We start from the raw sequence: 19,221 nt of genomic DNA on the forward strand, positions 1-19,221 counted from the left end.
GAGTATGACTGGTGCAGCTAAGGAAAAAAGAAAAATACAAAAAGACACTTGTTTTCACTCTATACCCTAAATTGTACTCTTTAACCTTGTTATCATTCCTGGACCTCTCCTTGTGTACTGTGAGGACCAACTGGAATGAATCAATTCTTAAAGGCAACAAAAAACTAAACCTTTCAGAAGCAATCCATCTCCACGTCATGCCGATTCAAGAAAAAGGCCCTTTGTTCGATACAATCTGTTTTGCCATCTCACAGCCAGACACGGCTGTAGAAATCTCTCCTTCCTGTGTCTGCCTCCTGTTTTTCCTCATGAGATGAGAATAAAAAAAATAGAGAAAGGCACAAAATGAAGGAGAGAGAGCGAGAGCGAGAAAGAGAGAGGAAAAAAGAGTGCATCAATCAAGTAGCTTCTTACTGCCAACAATGAGCTCAGTCTCCTTGTTCCCTTTCATTAACTGGACTCCCCGAGTCTGGACAAGCCACCACAGTGTGACACAGTTTTTAAAAACAATTTATTTATTTGTTTCGGAGCGAGAGCATGACATATATATAATATATAAACACTGTCATTAAACATACTACTCTTTTCTGGCTGTAAAATAAATTTGATACATTAGACTTTGCACTGCAAGTCATGTCATGATACATAATCATACATTTACACATATAGATCTCTAAAAAAAACTAGTTTGTACTCATTTGCTCACCACAGGGTTCTTTATCTCGCTGCATTATTTTCAACAATGAACATGTTTTAGCTGCCTTTAGCCTGTAGCAGCCCACAAATCAAGTTCTCATATTAGCATCAAGGCAGCAGTAAGCCCTTTGTTCAGAATATCAGTCAATGCCAGACTCGTCGTCTAAACCCTGGGATAAACAAAGTCGTCATCTGGGTTGAAAGCGAACTCTGAAATCCAGCACTGGCTCCGATCCCGCTTGTCTTTGGCTTATACACACACACACACACACGCCTTTTAATTATATTATTAACACTGAAATCACACAAAAAGTAGTCCCAGCATTTTCAAATTTAGCCATCAAAGGTTTCATTCATGAGAGCTCATTGATGTGTCAAAGCGTTATGGCCAAAATGATGATGCAAGGTTTACGTAACCTGTCAGGTAACACTGTCGCATTAATGTATAGCTAAGGACGTGTGGAAAGTCTTTTTTTTTTTCTTCTGAGCTGGAACATGAACCAGGCAGCCAGAGTTCGTTTTCCACCCATTTTTCATTTATAAACCCCAAATCTGTAATGTCTGCAAAACCAGCTGCTTTCAATGATTTACTTTCAAGGACACAAAGTCCTGAAAGTATCATCAGATTTGACACAGTCTAGATATAAAAAATATATTTATACATATATATTTGCTTATAAAATCTAATTGGAATGGACATGGGGATATAAATAAAAACTGAGCAATTTTCACATTTGAAGTCAATAAAAACAAAAAAAAAACAAAAAACAAAATCAAATTTGGTTGAGAGAACAACAAAAGAAAAAACAACCCCACAACATTCATTTTACATAAAAGTGCATCTGATTTTAAATCGATCTTTAAGTTAAGGCCTCTCAGTCTGGGATGTTTGGGTCAGACACACATGAACAGTAAGATCACTTCCAAATTAAGGCTTTTTAGGGTTAGGCTCTCTTTCACAAACCAACTGATACCAAGTCCATGTCGTCATATATTATGGGCCCCTTTTTTGGCACTTTGTCGACTGAGATACCTTTCTACTCTGAAGAGATACAGGAGGAGGATGGCAGGTAGGAGGGTAGGTCACATTGAGGCAAAAGGGATGAACAATAATGGGAGGAGTCCACCCTCAGCTCCCTCGAGCACAGTTACATGTCATCCTCACAGTAAATAAGTGGATTATTCGATTATTCTTGGACTATACTGAAATGCACTGATTCCTTTAGGAGAGCAATACTGATAATGATAGTGGAGGGAGAGTTTCCTTTTTGTAAGGGGAATTATTAAAAGTCATTGTAGCTGCAGTCCAAGTTTGTGCCTCTCATCTATTACAATTTCATTCAAGTCACAGAGAAAGACATTCCTCAATAGCTGGTTTTCTTTAAGATGAACTTACCACTGCTCTGAAGCTATGAGTCTACAAAAACTCTTCTACTAACCATCTGGATGAATTAACATTTGGTCCGACCAGTTTCCTAAGTTGCAATTTGGTTTCTACATCCAAAAATTACGTTTGCTTAAACTGGCGAAATAACTTAACCTGTCATCATGAAGTCAATGTTGATGGCGCACCGTAATGTCTATTGAATAATGACACCATCTGCTTTACATTGGTTCCCTATAAACCCGGCTTTCACTATACAATTATGTGTGCCACTGTGCATGAAGTCACCCGGGAAAAGAAAAAGGTTAACTGGCATTCCAGTCAGGTTGGCAGCCTGGAACCATTACTGTCTGCTCTCACATCTTCATTACACACTCAATGATTGAATGAAGTCACATTTTTTATTATGTGTTGCTGTTAATTGCGACTCAAAAACGTTCCAGGCTTCTTTGCAAAAGTGGCGCAAACAATAACACCGCTTGGAAATGCAAGAGGGTGGAAAAGATGCAAACTTGATTGCGACTTGAGAGACGTGTTAAAAATCTTTTTGTTGTGTAGTTGCCTGGATATTTACTAAATACCTGCAGGTCACCTGATTATCAACATTTCCTTTTTAGACAAACGTCTCGGCACTGTGACTTTAATGTAACTGTAAAATATAAGAGGTACAAACTGGGGCAACCAACTGCCCAGCATCATATTCTGTTGAGGGTGGTAATACAGTTTCTATCTATAAGATTACTAATGGGCTGCAACCAAAACCAGACTTTGTTCCAACGGCTGAATTCTTCCTCTCATAAACACCAGTGCAGCTACTCCATGAGGCATCACCTAATCCCACCCCATCGACGCAAACATGGAGAGTGAAAGGAAAAGTGCATCACAACTAGCTTTTAACAGGGCTACGGTCTAAGGGTGGGGACTTCTCCATTCAAAATACGGAGTTAATGTGGAAAAATAAGGGGAACAATTCTGTCCATTTAATACTGCTGTGCATCAGGGTTTTCAACATCAACGTGAGCTTAAGGCCTGCTGTAGCTTAAAAAAGGTTCAAACACTTCAGGGGCTTCCTCACATTTCACATAACTGCTCACCAAGTGAACGTAAACACAGGAGAGGATATTTTGTGAAGACACAACTGGTGTATGACTTGAATAATGCTGACTTTGTGAGTGTGAGTATCTAAGAAGGCTTGAAGACTTAGTCTGTGTTCTGTCTCCTCCCGGTGGAGACTCCTGTAAAGGCATGTACTGGCTTCGGTTTTCAGGGCATTGTTGAGTGCTGTTGTCAAACTGTGATTTGTCTGAAAGTCTTCTTGAAGAATCCGAAAGACGCCAGAGGCTCAGGGCGTTAAACACTGATTTTGAGATTAGATCCATGTCCAGATTTCTGTCATGGATGGTTCAGAGGAAGCTACAGATACTGCTGAGGCTACTGTGCCACTTTGTGGATGAAGTTCAGACACCAGGCAGGTTTCAGCACAGAATCTGAGAGAAGGGATGTCTGAGTAGCTCCTCAGCACTGGGCCTGTGTTTGGCCTCCACAAAAATGCAGCTAATGAAGTCCCGTGCCTGGTCGGAGGTGTGCGAGGGCAGCAGTGGGTTGGTGGGCTGGGTGGCGATCTTGAATATTGCTGCCATGGCCTCGTATTCAGCCCATGGAGGCTTCTCTGTCAGCATCTCCACCACCGTACAACCAAGGCTCCTGTAAAAGACACGATTGTTTTTGCTTAAGCTTAATATGCAATGGGGTCACATAACAAGCTGAAACAAATACCACATATTATGTCTCAGTTGCTTGACACTAAAGCTTGACAGGAATGTTTGGAGTGTAAACCCCCGCACACACAGGCAGCAGAGGGCCTCGTCTACCTGTCTGGGAGGCACAAGCCCCCACGGGAGCATTACTCCCCCTCCAGCCTGGGCTGAGAACCTGGAACATACCAACCTCTGTTACGACCTGTCTGACTGGCCTTCAGCCAATCACATCACTCGCCTGGCAGGTCACCACCCAATCAGATTGCATAAGAGAATGTTGTCTGCTGTCTGTGTCGGAGTGTGGCAGGAACTGGGTTACATACAGAGGCCTCAATTACTTTTAAAAGTTTTTTCTTTGAAAGTACAGGTTTGGTCACTTTGTATGGAGGACCAAAAGTGCCATAATTAAATAGATAAATACGCCATTAAATAATTAATTAAATGTGTCATTAATTCATTAAAATAGCAATTCATTTTATATATTAAAAAAACATATATAATTATTTCACTATTTAATTAATTATTTTTATGGTCCTGTGTTGCAGCGCTTCATGAATTCATCTCATCTGTCAAACTCACCCATCAAAGTCGGTATATATGTATATTTAATTCATGTTACACTGGATTAAAATTTTGGATGCTCCTAGCAATAATTTCAATGAAAACCATCCAGACTAATCGTGATGTAGCTCGAGCATGACATCCATCCCTAAGAAACCACCACTTCTTGTTGAACTGGGGTCAATCTTTAAACTACACTGCTGTGCCTCTTACCAGACATCAGCCTTCCTGCCGTAGCCCTCTCCACTGATCACCTCCGGGCTCATCCAGTAGGGGGTGCCGGTCACAGAGCGGATGCCGGTGCCAGACATGCAGATGGTCTGCAGCCTCTTGCTGGCACCAAAATCTCCCAGCTTCACGTTGCCGGCTGAATCCCGCAGGATGTTGGCACCTGAGAGCAACAGTTGACATGGAACATGTACATATTTTATCCCACCAATCACCCTCTACAAACATCTGTATTTAAAAACTCTGTCCAAACATTTATCGAGTGTCTAAACTGTATAATAGAAAAAGCCTCTGTAGTTTAACAGGACTACCTTTGATATCCCTGTGTACGATCATGTTGCTGTGCAGGTAGGACATGCCCTCCAGGATCTGTCTTGTGTACTTCCGGGTCACATTTTCTGTCAGCGCCCCGTAGGCCTTCAGCTGATCTTTGACTGAACCCTTGATTTTGGAAAGCAGACATTCAGAGGTGGCAAGGGAGATTAAAAATGCCAGAAATGCAGAGAAAAAGCAGCCCTGAAATGCTCAATGATGAATTTGTGGAACTCAGGACCTTAGAAAAAAATGCCTGACTGGTGACTGACTGCACTGATACAGTGTCGAGGGTGATTTCTGGTTATTTCTGTTTCCTCACACAGCACTCACAGAATTGCCTAAGATCACTGCCTAAGATCTGACATTTTCTCCTACACTTCTTTACTTAAATCGCTCAGTTTATCAAACAGCAAAGCTCTTGAAAGATTATGGAAGTCGCCGAGACTCACCCCCGGCATGTACTCCATGAAAATAGTGAGGGTCTTCTCGTTGTGGTCCCTCAGACAGCCGTAATACTGAACTATGCGCTCGTGACGCAGATTTTTCAGCAACTGGATCTCGCACTCCAAAGCGCTGACCTCCTGCACAGAGACAAAAAGTGGGGAAATTACACACTGATGATTCAAATGAACAAAATTAAACACCCAAGCTGTCATTTCTGAATGATGCATCTTTGCTGATTTGCTATTTTCACTTGCAAATAAATGTGTGTTTGTTTTTTAGACGTGGAGGAGCCCTGCAGGATTTCATATCTGTTACTACTGGTGACAAACAAATGAACTGTAAGCACAGAGATAACAATCAGTGATTTTTGACCACACGTTGACTCTGCCAACAGTGAAACCTAAAGCACACAGTAAATGAAAGCCGATAGCACAGTTCCCCAAAAGAAGTTCCTGTGTTTACTTCAGAGGATGAGGCCACAACAGAGGCAGAGAGACAGAGAGTGAGAGTGAATGAGAGAGAGACAAGTCAGAGACGCACAAAGTAATCCCCCAAGTCCCAGCACAGAAATAGAAACAATAAATAGAAACAACCGATTCACATCTGCCACAAGCGGGCAGCGGCTGTGTGAAGGGGTGATGGGAGGCCAAGGCAGCGCTGACCCATCACCCCCACCGCCAGCCACAACACGCGGCTCCTTTCAGATACAGGAAGTGACAGTGCATGTTTTCTCTGTGAAAGACAGGAAAACACATTAAAATGAGGAAGAGGGGAGTTCAGGGAGGAAAGAAAACCTCTTGGATACATTCCTCTTCTTGGGTTTTTTTTAATTTCCTTCCTGCAGATTGATTATTTTGTTTCTGTGTCCAAGAATAAAATAAAGATTTTGTGGTTTAACTCCTGACCGCCGATCAGTTGTGTTTGTGAGATAGTCGATTCATTAATAATTAACTACCTGCATTCCAGAGCGATAGCCGGAACCGATTAACATGTGCAACATATGAGGTCATTCTTGCCGCTTTTACAGCGTCGGAATTAATCAAAACTTAGGTTTAATAATTAACAAAAAGATTTAAATGTACATTTTGAAGCAGTGTGAGGTAGCATACCAGAAAGGACTAGAAGGACAGGGTAAGACACTAGACGACCAAGCATTCTGTCTCTGTGAAAACATTAAAAGCTGGACTATCCATGTTAGTGTCTCACCTTGCTGGTCTCTGGGCTCTCAGGGTCAAACTGGACTTGCTTGGCAGCCAGCTCCCTCCCAGTATCCACATCGTAACACAGGTAAACCCGACCGAATGCTCCCTGGCCCAGTAGCTTTCCCCGTCGCCATGTCATGGGAGCACTGGGAGCTGAAAAAAAAAACATCCACACACATGAAGCTGCTCATTTCTGGTAAACATTAAAAATACAAAACATGCCATTTTAATCATCACATGAAGGAGTCTGTTTCTGCCATCCAAATAGGGGAATTGTTTTTTCTATGACTGTTTTGGTGAAAGTTTCCTCTCAAACGAAACTCACACTTATGTGCCACAGACCGCTCTTGGGGGCGGAGCCTGCCCTGAGCGTCAACCAGTTGCCAGCTGCCCAGGCTCTCCTCGCTGCCGTTGAGCGACCGGCGTGAGGGCACCAGAGTGAACAGGTTCCCCTGGGGGCGACGAATTCGAGGAAATGTTCGGCGGCCTGAAAGGAGAGCAGAAAAGAGGCCAGCCGAGGTTAACATCTCATTACAAGGGAGTAAACAGCGCAAAGAGAAAATGTTGGAAACCAGTCACGTAGTGGATAAATGGAGACAGGATTACTAATCGTCTTACCTTCGCTGTGGTCTTTATGATGCAGGGAGACATGGTACCTTCGAGGATAGGTGCCCCCTTTCCCTGCTACCCTGTCATACACATGATTCTCCCTGTCTGTAAACAAATACCCAAAGATGAAAGGTCAGCGGGATTACTCACACACAGTTTAGCTCAGTTTCACCGCGAGTCACACAACATTCAGGTGAGATACTTTATTACACTCCCTTGAAGCTTACACTCATGAAGAACTCAGCAGATGTGAACCTGAAATGACTGTTCATGGTTGTTTTTGAGTTGAAACATTGTTGTGTTTGGTTCTCTGTAAACATTCATTTTAATGCATCTGTGGAAATCTTCTACCATTATGTCCCGATGGTTTAAAAGAAGAGGCTGTCACACTGCTTTATCCCATGAGAGGTGAGCATGCTGCTCTAACACAATATTTCCCCCTGGTCACTGAGAATGTTAAACATTGGAAGGAGCTTCTCTTGTGGATTGCTCTCACCTGAGAACTCCTGGCGATTATCAGGGTAACTCTTGGCCCTGTGCATGCGCGACTTCCTCAGCGAGGGGCTGTTTAAGGAAGGAAAGAAGAGTGAAAGGCGGTGAGAGGCTTCCTTGGTTGGAGATTGTATTCTGGTGTTTACATTGAACAGGTTACAGTTTTTCCAATTTTTGCAAACACCAATTATTGAAATGCAACGGAAAAACAGTAAAAACACGTGATGACGAGTAGATTCCTGGCAGGCAGCATTAACGATTAATGTTTTGAAAAGACTGTTCACCTGTCAGAGTTGCTGTCCAGAGACTGACAGCTTCCAGAGACAGAGTTTTCGGCACTGCTCCAGGGATCCAGCACCTGTAAATGGCACAATGGAAAATGAAGGTGTGTATGCACATGTGACTTGTGTGCACACATTTCCAGAAAATGCATCCTTAAACTGAATTTTATATTTGAAAACTTAAAGAGAGGATAAACCCAGTGTATGCACTGGCAATTTACACCTGGCAATGTATAATGGTGTGGACTCATCGAATGCTTTGTTTGACCTCTTACTTACAAATACATCTAAGTTCTTCCCAACACAAAATGAGCAAAACAACTTCAGAAATGAGAACCGGTCTAGATTCAAGCTTCAAGGAAAAGTTGTTTGTGTGATCAAATCTCAATAGCCTAAGATCATAAGCACACCACGAGATTTCTACTTTAAGGTCGATTTTCCCCTGTTAATAGTGAAGCGATGACTCACACACTGATCGCTGGTCTCAGGGATGAACTCCCCCTCACTGTTTATGCTGGTATATGAACCTTGGCGGGCAATCCTCTGCTGGCATTCGGGCACGTAGCCAGGAGGCGGTGAGCTGCGCCCCGTGTTCTGAGAACCTGGGATTAGACAGCAGGTATGAGCATAAAGGAAACTTTAAATATATCATGGTCTTTACTTGCCTATGGACTGAATCTTTTGCATAATTTATTTAGCTCTTTATCTGTCTTGAAATCTATTGTTTGCTTTCTGAGAATAGGTAGCACAAACATGAGCATTTGAGACCACAGTCATGCAACTCAAACACAAATCCATGCAGCAACTTTTGTAACACTGTCTTAAAAAAACGTAAATATTCAGCGTGGCCCTCTCTCCCTCCTGTGCCACAAGACTAAAGAAAACAACAAACGAAAGCGCTGATTGCTTTCTGACTGAAAGGAGCAACAGTTGCGAGCTGGTTTTAATATTTATGGCCCGGTGCTCTCAAGCTCTCAAGCCCTCGGGCCCTCCTGCAGCCACTTCATCCACTGCTGCAGGGCAAATAAAAGATCCTAAACCAGGCCACTGGTTCAGCACACTAATAGCCTTCTGTAATCTGATTGGCTGCTGTCCAGCAAGCACCGTCTAGTGACTGCGAACAGGAAAAGGAAGAGGAGCCATTGCTAAAAGGGGAAGCCGAAGAAAGAAAAGCTAGAGAGAGAGCTAGAAAGAGAGCTAGAGAGAGGGCGACACGCAGGGAAACTGAGGTAGCAAAAAGTGGCAGTGGCACGGTGCTATGACAGCAATCCAGACCCGAACATTAACAAAATGTTGAGGTTTGAGGAAAATTATCCAAAATAGTCTTTTGAATCAGTGTGTGAACTGACGTTAGAGACAAGATTAGGACAAACTTTGAATGACAGTAAAAGATATGTACCGGTTGATAGGTGGCGCCCCCTGGACTCGGAGGATTGATACACCGTGCTAACGTCTCCAGTGGACTGTGAGGACTTGATCCTCACCTGCTTACACGGCACGTGGTGGGACGGAGAGGAGGCCTGTAGGTGGAAAGAGGGAAGGGCAGAACAGGAGGTTCAAACAAGGCTTAAAAAAACACGACTGAACAGTCGCGTCATGTCAGCAAGACAGTCAGTGTGATGTAAATATAATGAGGAAATTAGATTTTCACAACATGGCTCTATGGTGAAGAAATGGCAGTGGTGCAATGCTACGCTGTGAATTCCCGGCTGTGACAGAGAGAGTGAGTGAGTGTGTGTGTGTGTGTGTGTGTGTGTGTGTGTGTGTGTGTGTGAGGGTGTGTGTGTGTGTGTGTGTGTGTGTGTGTGTGTGTGTGTGTGTCTTACGTTGCTGTGCTCCTGAGTGAGCAGCAAGATCTTGATGCTCTTCATGTTGGAGCTCCGGTCCAGCAGGTCGATTGCCTTGTCCAGGTCATCCTGACCTCGCAGAGGGATGGACAACTGCCAGGACACAAGACAAACACAAACATGGACATAAATACAACATAATATGTATATGAATAAACACATATCAAGTTTAACAAGCATATAAAAGGTCATATAGATGCAGATACAGATAGAACGACAGACAATTGTGTGTCATTATTATTATCATCATTTATTAAGGATAAAATGAAAGTCCTCATTTCAAATATGGAAATACATACAGACACAGAATTGGCATATGAGGACTTCTTGCTGAGGACAGAATGAATGGGAAAAGACTGGTGGTGACACCACACAAGAGCCTCCACTTTACCTCATTGTTCATATAATGCAGGTCTAGCTGCTGGCCAAAGACGGCCTTAACTTTCTGCTGGATTTCGTCGAACTGCACAGGTCGTCCAAACATCAGGATCCTGCACATCAAAAAAGCACGAAATCACACAGACAGACGGATTAGGAGAGATTTGTAGCGGCTGCTAAGGAAACTTCTTCTGAGTTACATGCACACGTGCAAGCAAAATCCACAAAAGCTGCTCTTTTTAGTGCGTGCAGATTCCTCTAAGTGCACCTTGCATATTTGTGGTTTGTGCTGGCAGCCACAGACAAACCACAGTCCTTTCCCCCTTCCATCCTCCAGCTCACATACCATTCTGAATTAAGTACTGGACTGTGTGTTTGACTCTGAGATGTGCTCTTTCTCATGAACTGGAACATGTGACATCTGACTGAGTGTGTTTATGTCTCTGTGTGAGTTTATGCTCGCTCTCAATTGTATGTAGAGATGTTTATATACACTAAACATACAAATGCCATGTTGAAAATACGTGAAATAACAAACGAAATTGGTCCAAACCGGTCTTATTTATCTCACTGAGATGCTGTTTTTCTAGGTTATTCGGTCTTATATGAAGAAAAATTAGATATGTTATATATGATATGTTTTTACAGTGTATGCATGTTAAACACGCACGTCATGCATGTAAAAAAAAAAAGCCCAAAGTAAACTCACCTCCTCTCTCCTGAGAACTCAAACTTTATCCTGACATCATCCTGAGACAAAAAAGAAGCAGAAAGGTCAGAGAGTGGACAGATGAGATCATCGAAGTGCAACTAACCAAACTAACAGACAATCACGACTGTAAGAGATGTGATTTTCCCGACAGAAAAGACTTGACTGACACGCACACGCACATTACATGATTGTTCAAAGATGTATCACTCTCCTCTGTACAGCCTCCATTGCGACGTATCATTTGTGAAAACCCGCTTCCACTCATGTCCAACATAAGTTACTGAGGTGGGAAAACAGTGGAGACTGTCTTTCCCAAGGGGGCAATCTCTGGTTTTAAGCAAACACTACACTGCACATGAGTTGTCCACTTTAACTATTCTCTGCGGCTGCAGCTGCGGTAGAAAGTGAGGGTGGGTGGGCTTACTGGCTGCTTTTCCACATGAGCAGAATATATTTATAGTGTAGAAGTTAAAAAATAACTGAATTTAATACATTTCAGATGCAGCAGAGTAGTGGGTGGCTATCTTGGGAATCCATCTGTCATTTTGCTAAATTAGCTAACTGTGTGGGCTGCGGGAAATACTGAAAGGAACAAGAATATTTATATATATACCTGCAAGGGTGATACCCAGTGGCAAGGTTTTTAAGTAGCAGTGGTCTGAATTTTGATTTTACAGTCAACGGACCCTGAGTCATGAGGAAAAACATTATTTTTTCTCAGCGTTGTCAGGCCCTCCTGACTTCTAGATCCAGTGTCTCACCCCGAATGTTTAGTTTTCCCCAACAGTGTTGTAACTGTGTGCTAAAGGACAGTTGAAGATTAATGCCCACACGCCTGGCTACATTGCCTCTCCAGAACTACACGTGAACCACCTTTCATGTATTTGAGTTTAAGAAAATGTCCATAAAATGTGTGTTTTACATGTGTGACCAAGATGTTTGAGCTCACAGCTAAATCCGAGAATATTTCAATGTAACTGAGCACTATGACTTATGTAAAGCCTGGATAATAACAGAAGTGTTACCCTGTCACTCAGCACCAATTCCATTATTGCTGGGTTTAAATCCTGGTTTATGTGGACAACTTTACACGCCACTATACCGCACCTGTCTGTTGGCCTGGGCCAGTGCCTTGGGTTTGCCGCTGTCAAATGGTAACACAGGCTGGCGCCGCGTCATCTGGAGGGCAACCAGGTCCTTCATTATAGAGTGGAGCGCCTGCCTCTCGTCTGAAGAGGATAATGGATTGGGGAAAATGCACAGTTAGAGTGTGTATTGGAAAATTGATGGCCTGTGTGTGCGTGTGTGACAGAAAGAGAGAGATATGAGTCCCTTGCACTTTCAATTCTGCACCAAAAGGTGTGTGCGGACAATTAGTCAGTCATATTTAACGATAGCCATATGGAAACTATCCTGTGACAGAGTATTAGAGGCAGGGAAGGACTACAGTGTTTTTGATATGCCTATTCCCATGTTTGATCTCAGGGCAAGCTCTGCCTCGGCTGGACTAGCTCACGAAGAGAAAATATTCTCCTTGTGTAGCTTGGACAGAGATCATACAGCCCCGGGGCAGCGGAGAGAACCAGACCCCCATCTCCATATAACCAATCCTTCACCCGACAGTGTCTGGGGCAGCAGCTAGAGCAGGCTTTGGCCTCAGGGATGTTGTTTGGTGTGAGTGTGTTTCGCTCTAAAAAGTCTGTCTTACATCAGAAATTAAAAGACTTACTCATTGTGGCGATGTTTGTGTACGTGGTCTACAAACCAGTCTTCAGAAACAAACCAACCACAGCCTGCAGTGATAAAAACAGAAATTAGTCAGTGACAAGAACGGCGTCTAATTACTGAGGTTTTGTTCATTTCTTTTTGCATGGAGAACAGAGCAGAAGGATGTGAGTCGTTAAATCAGACATAGGACCGAGGTTATCGGCCGGTCTCACAAAACTTCCGCATGCAAGTACCTCAGCCCATAAACACCTCAGTGATGAGGAGGAGGAAAAATCACAGTATGAAACCTGAAGGCTGTACTGCACGGTTACTACAGTGGATGTAGGCAATTAAATGACATGGCAGAGCGTTTTAATGTGACAATAAACAGAGAGCCTAATTTTCATTTAGAGCACAGCCCCTTTCTCATGCATAATTCCTTGCACGCATGTGAAAAATGTAACCTAAGCCTTGCAGAACACAGACGTAAAGATTTCTGTGACTGGAGGCCTGAGTGAATGAGAAAGTGTGCAGTGCATGCGAGAATGTGTGTTGTGTGTTTTGCCCATGAGAAAGAACGACAATTGGAAACGGCTGAAAATTCGAGCTGCCCTGGCAGCGATCGGTCTGGCACAGTTCATATGGGAAAAATGTTTTTTACGGGGAGTTTTCTGCCATTTTAAACATCTTCCAGCTTTAAGCTTCTCTGATTGCACGAGCTGCAGAGCCCCAACTCAGCTGTGTTATAACTCTTTTGTTGATGTTAACAGGGCAGTATTATCTGGCCTGTTCAAGGCGTCAACAGCATTATAAACTGAGGCATTTCCTTCAATGGAGAGGGTTTCCCTCAAATTTGTACCAATAAACCAGTGAATTAAAACAGTTTCAACAAAGGAAAACACAAACTTAGTTTTCACAATTACAGTAGACTTATAACAAAACCAAAAGACAATCAGAGAATTGATTAAAATAAACTTTTACCAGGAATTCACTGATCTGACTTTTGCTCTTCTGATTCCTGGTATATGATCAGACACCCAATCTCTATTCCCAAACATCTAAATGTATACCGAACTGTGTAAAACTCCCTGGGATCATTTTATGTGCATTAACTTTAAGCCAGGAGTTTGCTGGGTGTTAAAAGCAGATCAGGCAGCCCATTATGACTCAATGAATGTAGCTGACATTGATAAAGACTGTACACAGAATGGATCTTTCACATCTGGTGACATGTACAATGTCAACACAGAGCTTGCTTCACCTATATATCCTGCAACCAGTGAACCCTTAGTACATTGCTTCTGCGGTAAGATGCCCGGCAAGCCTACAGAACTATTGACTCGTTTGTGTTACAATATAACCGGTAACAAAAAAAAAAAAAAAAAAAAAAAACGACAGAGAAACACCAGACACTGAGATGAACACAGGAGGTTGCAACGATGGATTTGCGCAGTCACAAGGCCGTCTGAGAATAAAACTCTGAAGCGGGAAACTATTTCCGCATCGAAAAAAGGGCAGCAGCGGCACCTGGGGCAACTCATTGACTCTGTGGATTTCTGGGTAATAATCACCCACAGGAATGCCGGGCATGTCCGTCTGCGGTCGGCGGACCGTTGCCACGTTGCTTTCAAGCTCCTGCCACTCTCGTGTTCCTGTGCCAACAGAGTAGGTGCCAAAGAGTTTTGTCCTTCAACCCCTTCAAACTTCACGCTTATGCGATTTTTATCCCCTTTTAAATAGCACAGAGTTTATGAGCTGTGCAAATCCCCCACAAGTTGCGTGGATGCGCAGTCATTTGAGGACAGTCCATTAGCTCCGCTCTGCCAACAAAATGTTCACCAGAGATAACAGAAGAGGTTCTGGAGAGAAAAAGATCAAATTTGTGTTCCTCAAGGGGTCAACAACACAACAAGTCACCTCTGTGTTTATTCCTCAAGCTACCCCTCTTCTCTCTCCTGCTTCTGCTGATTTTAATTACCTCCCAGGCGGAATGCCGGGAATTCAGCGGAGAAGGAGGCTGAGCTCTACCAGTCCAGTCAGCTGTGCCCGCTTTATTTTCCTTGTATCACATTTCCAGGACTAGCAGGATTTACATGGATTTTCCTCCCCCCCTCTTCTCTGTCTGCTTTAAGAGGTGTTTAGTCTGAGGCTGTTTTTCCCAGCCACAGTTCGTACTCTGTCTTTGGCCGGTGATGCATCTGGACTTAGTGCCTCACAGCAAAATCCCCTGGTCTGATGTGTCTCCTGTCTCAGGTGCACATGTGTTTTCGGGTTCAGAGAAACCCACCACATTTGAATATTGCAATCTCAACAAGTCTGCTAGTACTTTCCTTGGCTAGAGTTTCAAATGCTCTTTGTAGTGTTTTAAAGGGACAGTTCACCTTAAAATTCAAAAACACATATTTTTCCTCTTACCGGAGGTGCTATTCATTCATCCAGACAGTTGTGGTGTGAGTTGTCAAACATAGGCCTGAAAGCTTAATAGCAATGCCTCTGTGCAGGAATCATGACTTGGTTACTCAAGATAATCCACAGACCTGTTATGAGCTGGTTCATGTAGAAAGTATTTTCTTTTTTCGTGTCACCAAGCAGAAGGAAGCACGTAACTACTCATGGACAGCTAACGTTACAGCTCAGCTGAGGAGGACGCAATCGATGTTTACATCCCACACTGTCATGACTCTTGTCCATGAGTAGATGCAGGCTTCCTTCTGCACAGTGATATGGTTGGTGGGTGTAGTTTGGTAGAAAGTAAATGGTTCCCATATGAAACTGCTCTCAACAAGGTCTGTGGATTATCCTGAGTAATCGGGTCATGCTTCTCGAAAGAGGCATGGCTGTTGAGTTTTGAGTTTCTTCTCTGTTGCGTTAAGCACCTCAAGCCGAGAGCCAGCCAGTTCCATTATATTCAAGAGAATGCAGAAATCTACGACCATTATCTCCAAAAACTTGGCATTTCACACCAACACAAACTAGGTGGGTAAACAGTACTACAAGTAAGAGGAAAAATATGCATTTTCACTTTGTGGTGAGCTTTCCCTTCAATACATACAGACACATTCTGATGGTGCATAGACAAGCTGATGAAATCTTTACAAATTGCTGCTTGTTCAGATAACAATATGCCAACGTAAAAAGAAGAAGCTAATATAGATAAAAGAGAAGGAGGCCCTTCTGTGGCCCCTACCTGCATGAGCGTATGTACACAAGTATTGACCATAAAAGACAACCATCTTTTTTTCCATGGCTATCACAGCACATGACAGTATCTCATTTCAACCAAGTATCTTGCTACACACTCCATTATGTCTCCCATTACCATCACTTCATCCCTCTGAATAACAGTGGTATTTGAGTAGTCACACAGTTATATCACATTTCCACATGACAGATGAGTAATCCATCTATTTCAAATTTCGATCCAGCAGAAATGCAAGGTGCTGCGGTAACGCATCACCAGGCAAGTGTGCAGTGTGGTAGAAGTTCAAAAAGTCACATATCTAAGCATTGAGTCAGTGGTGATGACACCGCCTCACCAGATATGTAGTGTATTATAGTGTGGTATGATGGTCGCAATAAAATGTATGTAATAATTGCTTCCCTCTTCTTCCATTACCACAAAACAGTCACATGAAAACATCAGGACATATTATGTCGTGCTGCATTCATGTAACATGGTAATAACTATAGTAAGTATCATATAATAAAAAAAAAAACAATGACTTAATGTGTGTGCACAATTGAACTTTTGCTCATTTGGTGCATGGTTAACAACGTTAACAAGCGTCAACTAAATTCAAGTTATTATTATTTTGAAAGTTTGTTTACATCAGTATTATTGTAAACACAGCTGTCACCCTGGCCTATACCTTCAATCGTTATCAGCTGACTAACACAGATGTGATGATTTTTCTCTTGAGCCAAACTCTTCAGGTGTATGCATTATACCTGTAGCATTTTCGGTCCAAATCTTCTTATTGATCGGCTAGGTTTGTTCTTCAAGCAAATGAATCCCTACACTTTGTAAGTGTAACATTCGAGTTTATATACTTTAAAACACAAGACACTTTGTGGCTCACAAATAGCTTTAAAGCTGGTATCTATGGGTATGTATTATCTGTGACTTCAAAATCAAGTGCCCATTTTTTCCTACATATCAACCAAATGATGTGTTGGTTACCAGGTGGACTAATCTAATTTACTGTTCTACAGTGTTACCTAAAATACCTCATCAGTTTGGTCAGCCATTCTCAATTACTTAGTCATACAAGCATACCAGAATGCAGGCCTACTGCCCAGACAATAACAGTTGTGTGACTCAAGATGGCAACTAGCTGCCAATCCCGATGTAGTATACTGCTGCATATACAGGTGCATTGAACGGTGTAGATTATCATGGAAAAATTCATTGTATTCTGTAATTGAAATCATATAGGGAAACGTTCATATATTCTAGATGCATTACACATAAAGTTAAATATCTCAAGCCTTTTCTTGTTTTAAGTTTGATCACAGCTTACAATGAAAATCAAAAATCCAGTACCTCAAAAGTATTTCGACCTTCTGTATGCACCCATATCGTGATATCCCTAACTTCTTTTAACCATTGTGCATTTTACTTTCTACTTTGAGGCCAACAAAATAAATGAATAAATAAAAAAATACCAACTGTATTCTGGGAAAATTCATAATAATCTTTTTTTGTTTGTTTGTTTGTTTTTACATTAAAAACACAATCACATCCTTTGTTTTTAGTATCTTGGTTCTAAAATTCTGTTTTCAATCAGAACAGAACACTACAGCACAACCAACTCATCATTTACCTGTCGCTCCTGTCACGTGCACATCACACAGCGCTCACCTGTCGCCTTGACAACCTCGGTGGGGACAAGCCTGGGCTTCTCCCCGCGTGCGGCCGACCGGTCACCGGTGTCTCGAGGCAGAGATGACGCAGTAGGTCGGGCCGTTGCTCATGTCCATCGGTGCCCTCCGTCACACCGACACACCGGGGAGCGTGTGTGAGTGTGGGGGCGCCATGGCGGGGCTGACCCACCACCCCCCACCCCCTCAGGTATCAGGGGCTCTTCTTCTTCAACGGAAAAAAACGAAAACACACACTCTATACTTTCCGAGCTGTAAAAAAACGACCCCGGTCACATCAGACAGCTGTGAGATTTGACGAGAAAATGTTCCGATGGAAAAGCTCACATCAGGCTGCTCCAGCTGTGGCCCACAGACAAACTTCTGCTCTGCTGCAGCTCCGGATCTCTGGAAAAAAACTCACGTTTCCAAAACATTTTCAGAGGTCACATCAACTCTCTAAGGCTTGCGGGAGCCCATGTCCGTGTGTTGTAGGAACAAAAAAACCCTATCAAACAAGGTGCAACAACAACGGTATGGCCTGTATGAAATCCATTTGTGAATATGAGCTCGCCAGAGGAAAAGACCGAACGATTTCCGTGATTTTTTTTTGTGATGGCCTGTTCTTGCTAAGTTTGCAGATTTTTCCTCACTGTGTTGCCAGGTTGGAGTCCAAAATCGTAACCCTGGGGATATTTTTACTTGTATGAGTGCACTGCAGATAACGGCATCGCATGGCAACTTGAATATGGATCTTAAACATAACAGTAAAAGACTACATGCAGGCCGATCTCCGGCCTGTGACAAGACAAAAGTGCAGGGGAATTTGATTCAGTGTGCGACATGATGAGTTCACACATGACGCAAAAGCGGACTTAAATGAAACTGTCTGTAAAAAATACAACCTGCATACGTTTTTATAAGCACATAAACTCGATATGTTATGTTAGGCGAAGTCCAGTTGGAGCATCGATGTTTACAGTCCTAAAATTACGGTTCCTTGAGAATTCATGTGATATCCACAAAACGCAGTCTTCTCCAACGACAGAGTCCACCGTGCACCGGGCTGTCGTGCGGGTTTTCTGTGGCCGATCACGGTCCACAAACTTTGCCCCAACCAAAACAAAGTGAGAAATAATCTTCAGCCGAATGCGTCAAACTTCCTGACAGAAAAACATAACGCCACCGGAACCCGCTTTTTATGCCTCCAACAAGCCGTGGAAGCTGTCCTCCAGGGTCGCGTCCATGTTTCAACAAACGCTCGACTGCTCGTCGTCCACACGTAGGTAATAACACGGATTTATTCCCAGGGGGATTTCTGATTACCAAACTATCTAAAGTAGCGCCGTGCAGCTGCGGGGACGCGCTGTTACTCGGTCGAAGTCTTACTGCGGGAGCGCGCACTGTATTATTAATGGGCGGAGCAACTGTGACGTAGATCAGGCTCATGCTGCTTTCAGAACAATAGGAGAATCGGAAAGCGATGGTGAAAGGAGTGTTCATATCCAATTTTACCACGCTGTAAAAAATACTTTATTAAAAGTAAGGTTGATATAATCAGGAACATGTACTTAAAGTATTACCAGTAAAGGTGCCCAATGCAGTAGTATTGTTTCCATTGCCTTGTTTGTCTGATTTGTGGAGAAATTATTTAAAATTTACCCAGAGCCCTCAATAATGCTTGTTTTACACCTGAACCTTGACATTTTTGTATGTTATTGGATTATTATTACACATGCAATAATGTG

The 19,221-nt window shown here is 42.8% G+C and overlaps 1 protein-coding gene across 2 annotated transcripts; it reads right to left on the reverse strand.

Annotated features, from left to right (window-relative positions):
- Positions 1-497: 497 nt before the first annotated feature.
- map3k3 (mitogen-activated protein kinase kinase kinase 3) lies at positions 498-18,850 on the reverse strand. Of its 2 annotated transcripts, none has more exons than XM_030408546.1 (17): positions 17,475-18,850; positions 12,636-12,699; positions 12,014-12,135; positions 10,904-10,944; positions 10,208-10,307; positions 9,796-9,909; positions 9,369-9,489; positions 8,438-8,571; positions 7,973-8,046; positions 7,693-7,760; positions 7,206-7,301; positions 6,913-7,074; positions 6,592-6,740; positions 5,391-5,522; positions 4,938-5,067; positions 4,612-4,789; positions 498-3,784 (listed from the first exon to the last, which is right to left on the reverse strand). In XM_030408546.1, the coding sequence occupies exons 2-17, from the start codon at positions 12,637-12,639 to the stop codon at positions 3,556-3,558; spliced, it is 1,854 nt and encodes a 617-aa protein (XP_030264406.1). In that variant the 5' UTR covers positions 12,640-12,699; positions 17,475-18,850; the 3' UTR covers positions 498-3,555. The 2 variants fall into 2 exon arrangements, with proteins under 2 accessions (XP_030264406.1, XP_030264407.1); XM_030408547.1 differs by having other exon boundaries at positions 17,437-18,850.
- Between the last annotated feature and the right edge of the window lie 371 nt (positions 18,851-19,221).

Source organism: Sparus aurata, chromosome 23 (assembly GCF_900880675.1).
Source record: "Sparus aurata chromosome 23, fSpaAur1.1, whole genome shotgun sequence".
NCBI lineage: Eukaryota > Metazoa > Chordata > Actinopteri > Spariformes > Sparidae > Sparus > Sparus aurata.

Coding starts and splice junctions, on each gene's coding strand:
- map3k3 (XM_030408546.1), bottom strand. Junction 8,572..9,368: donor GGGGCGCCACCTATCAACCG/GTACATATCTTT, acceptor GTCTAATCCCAG/GTTCTCAGAACACGGGGCGC. Junction 5,523..6,591: donor AGAGCCCAGAGACCAGCAAG/GTGAGACACTAA, acceptor GTCTCTGTGCAG/GAGGTCAGCGCTTTGGAGTG.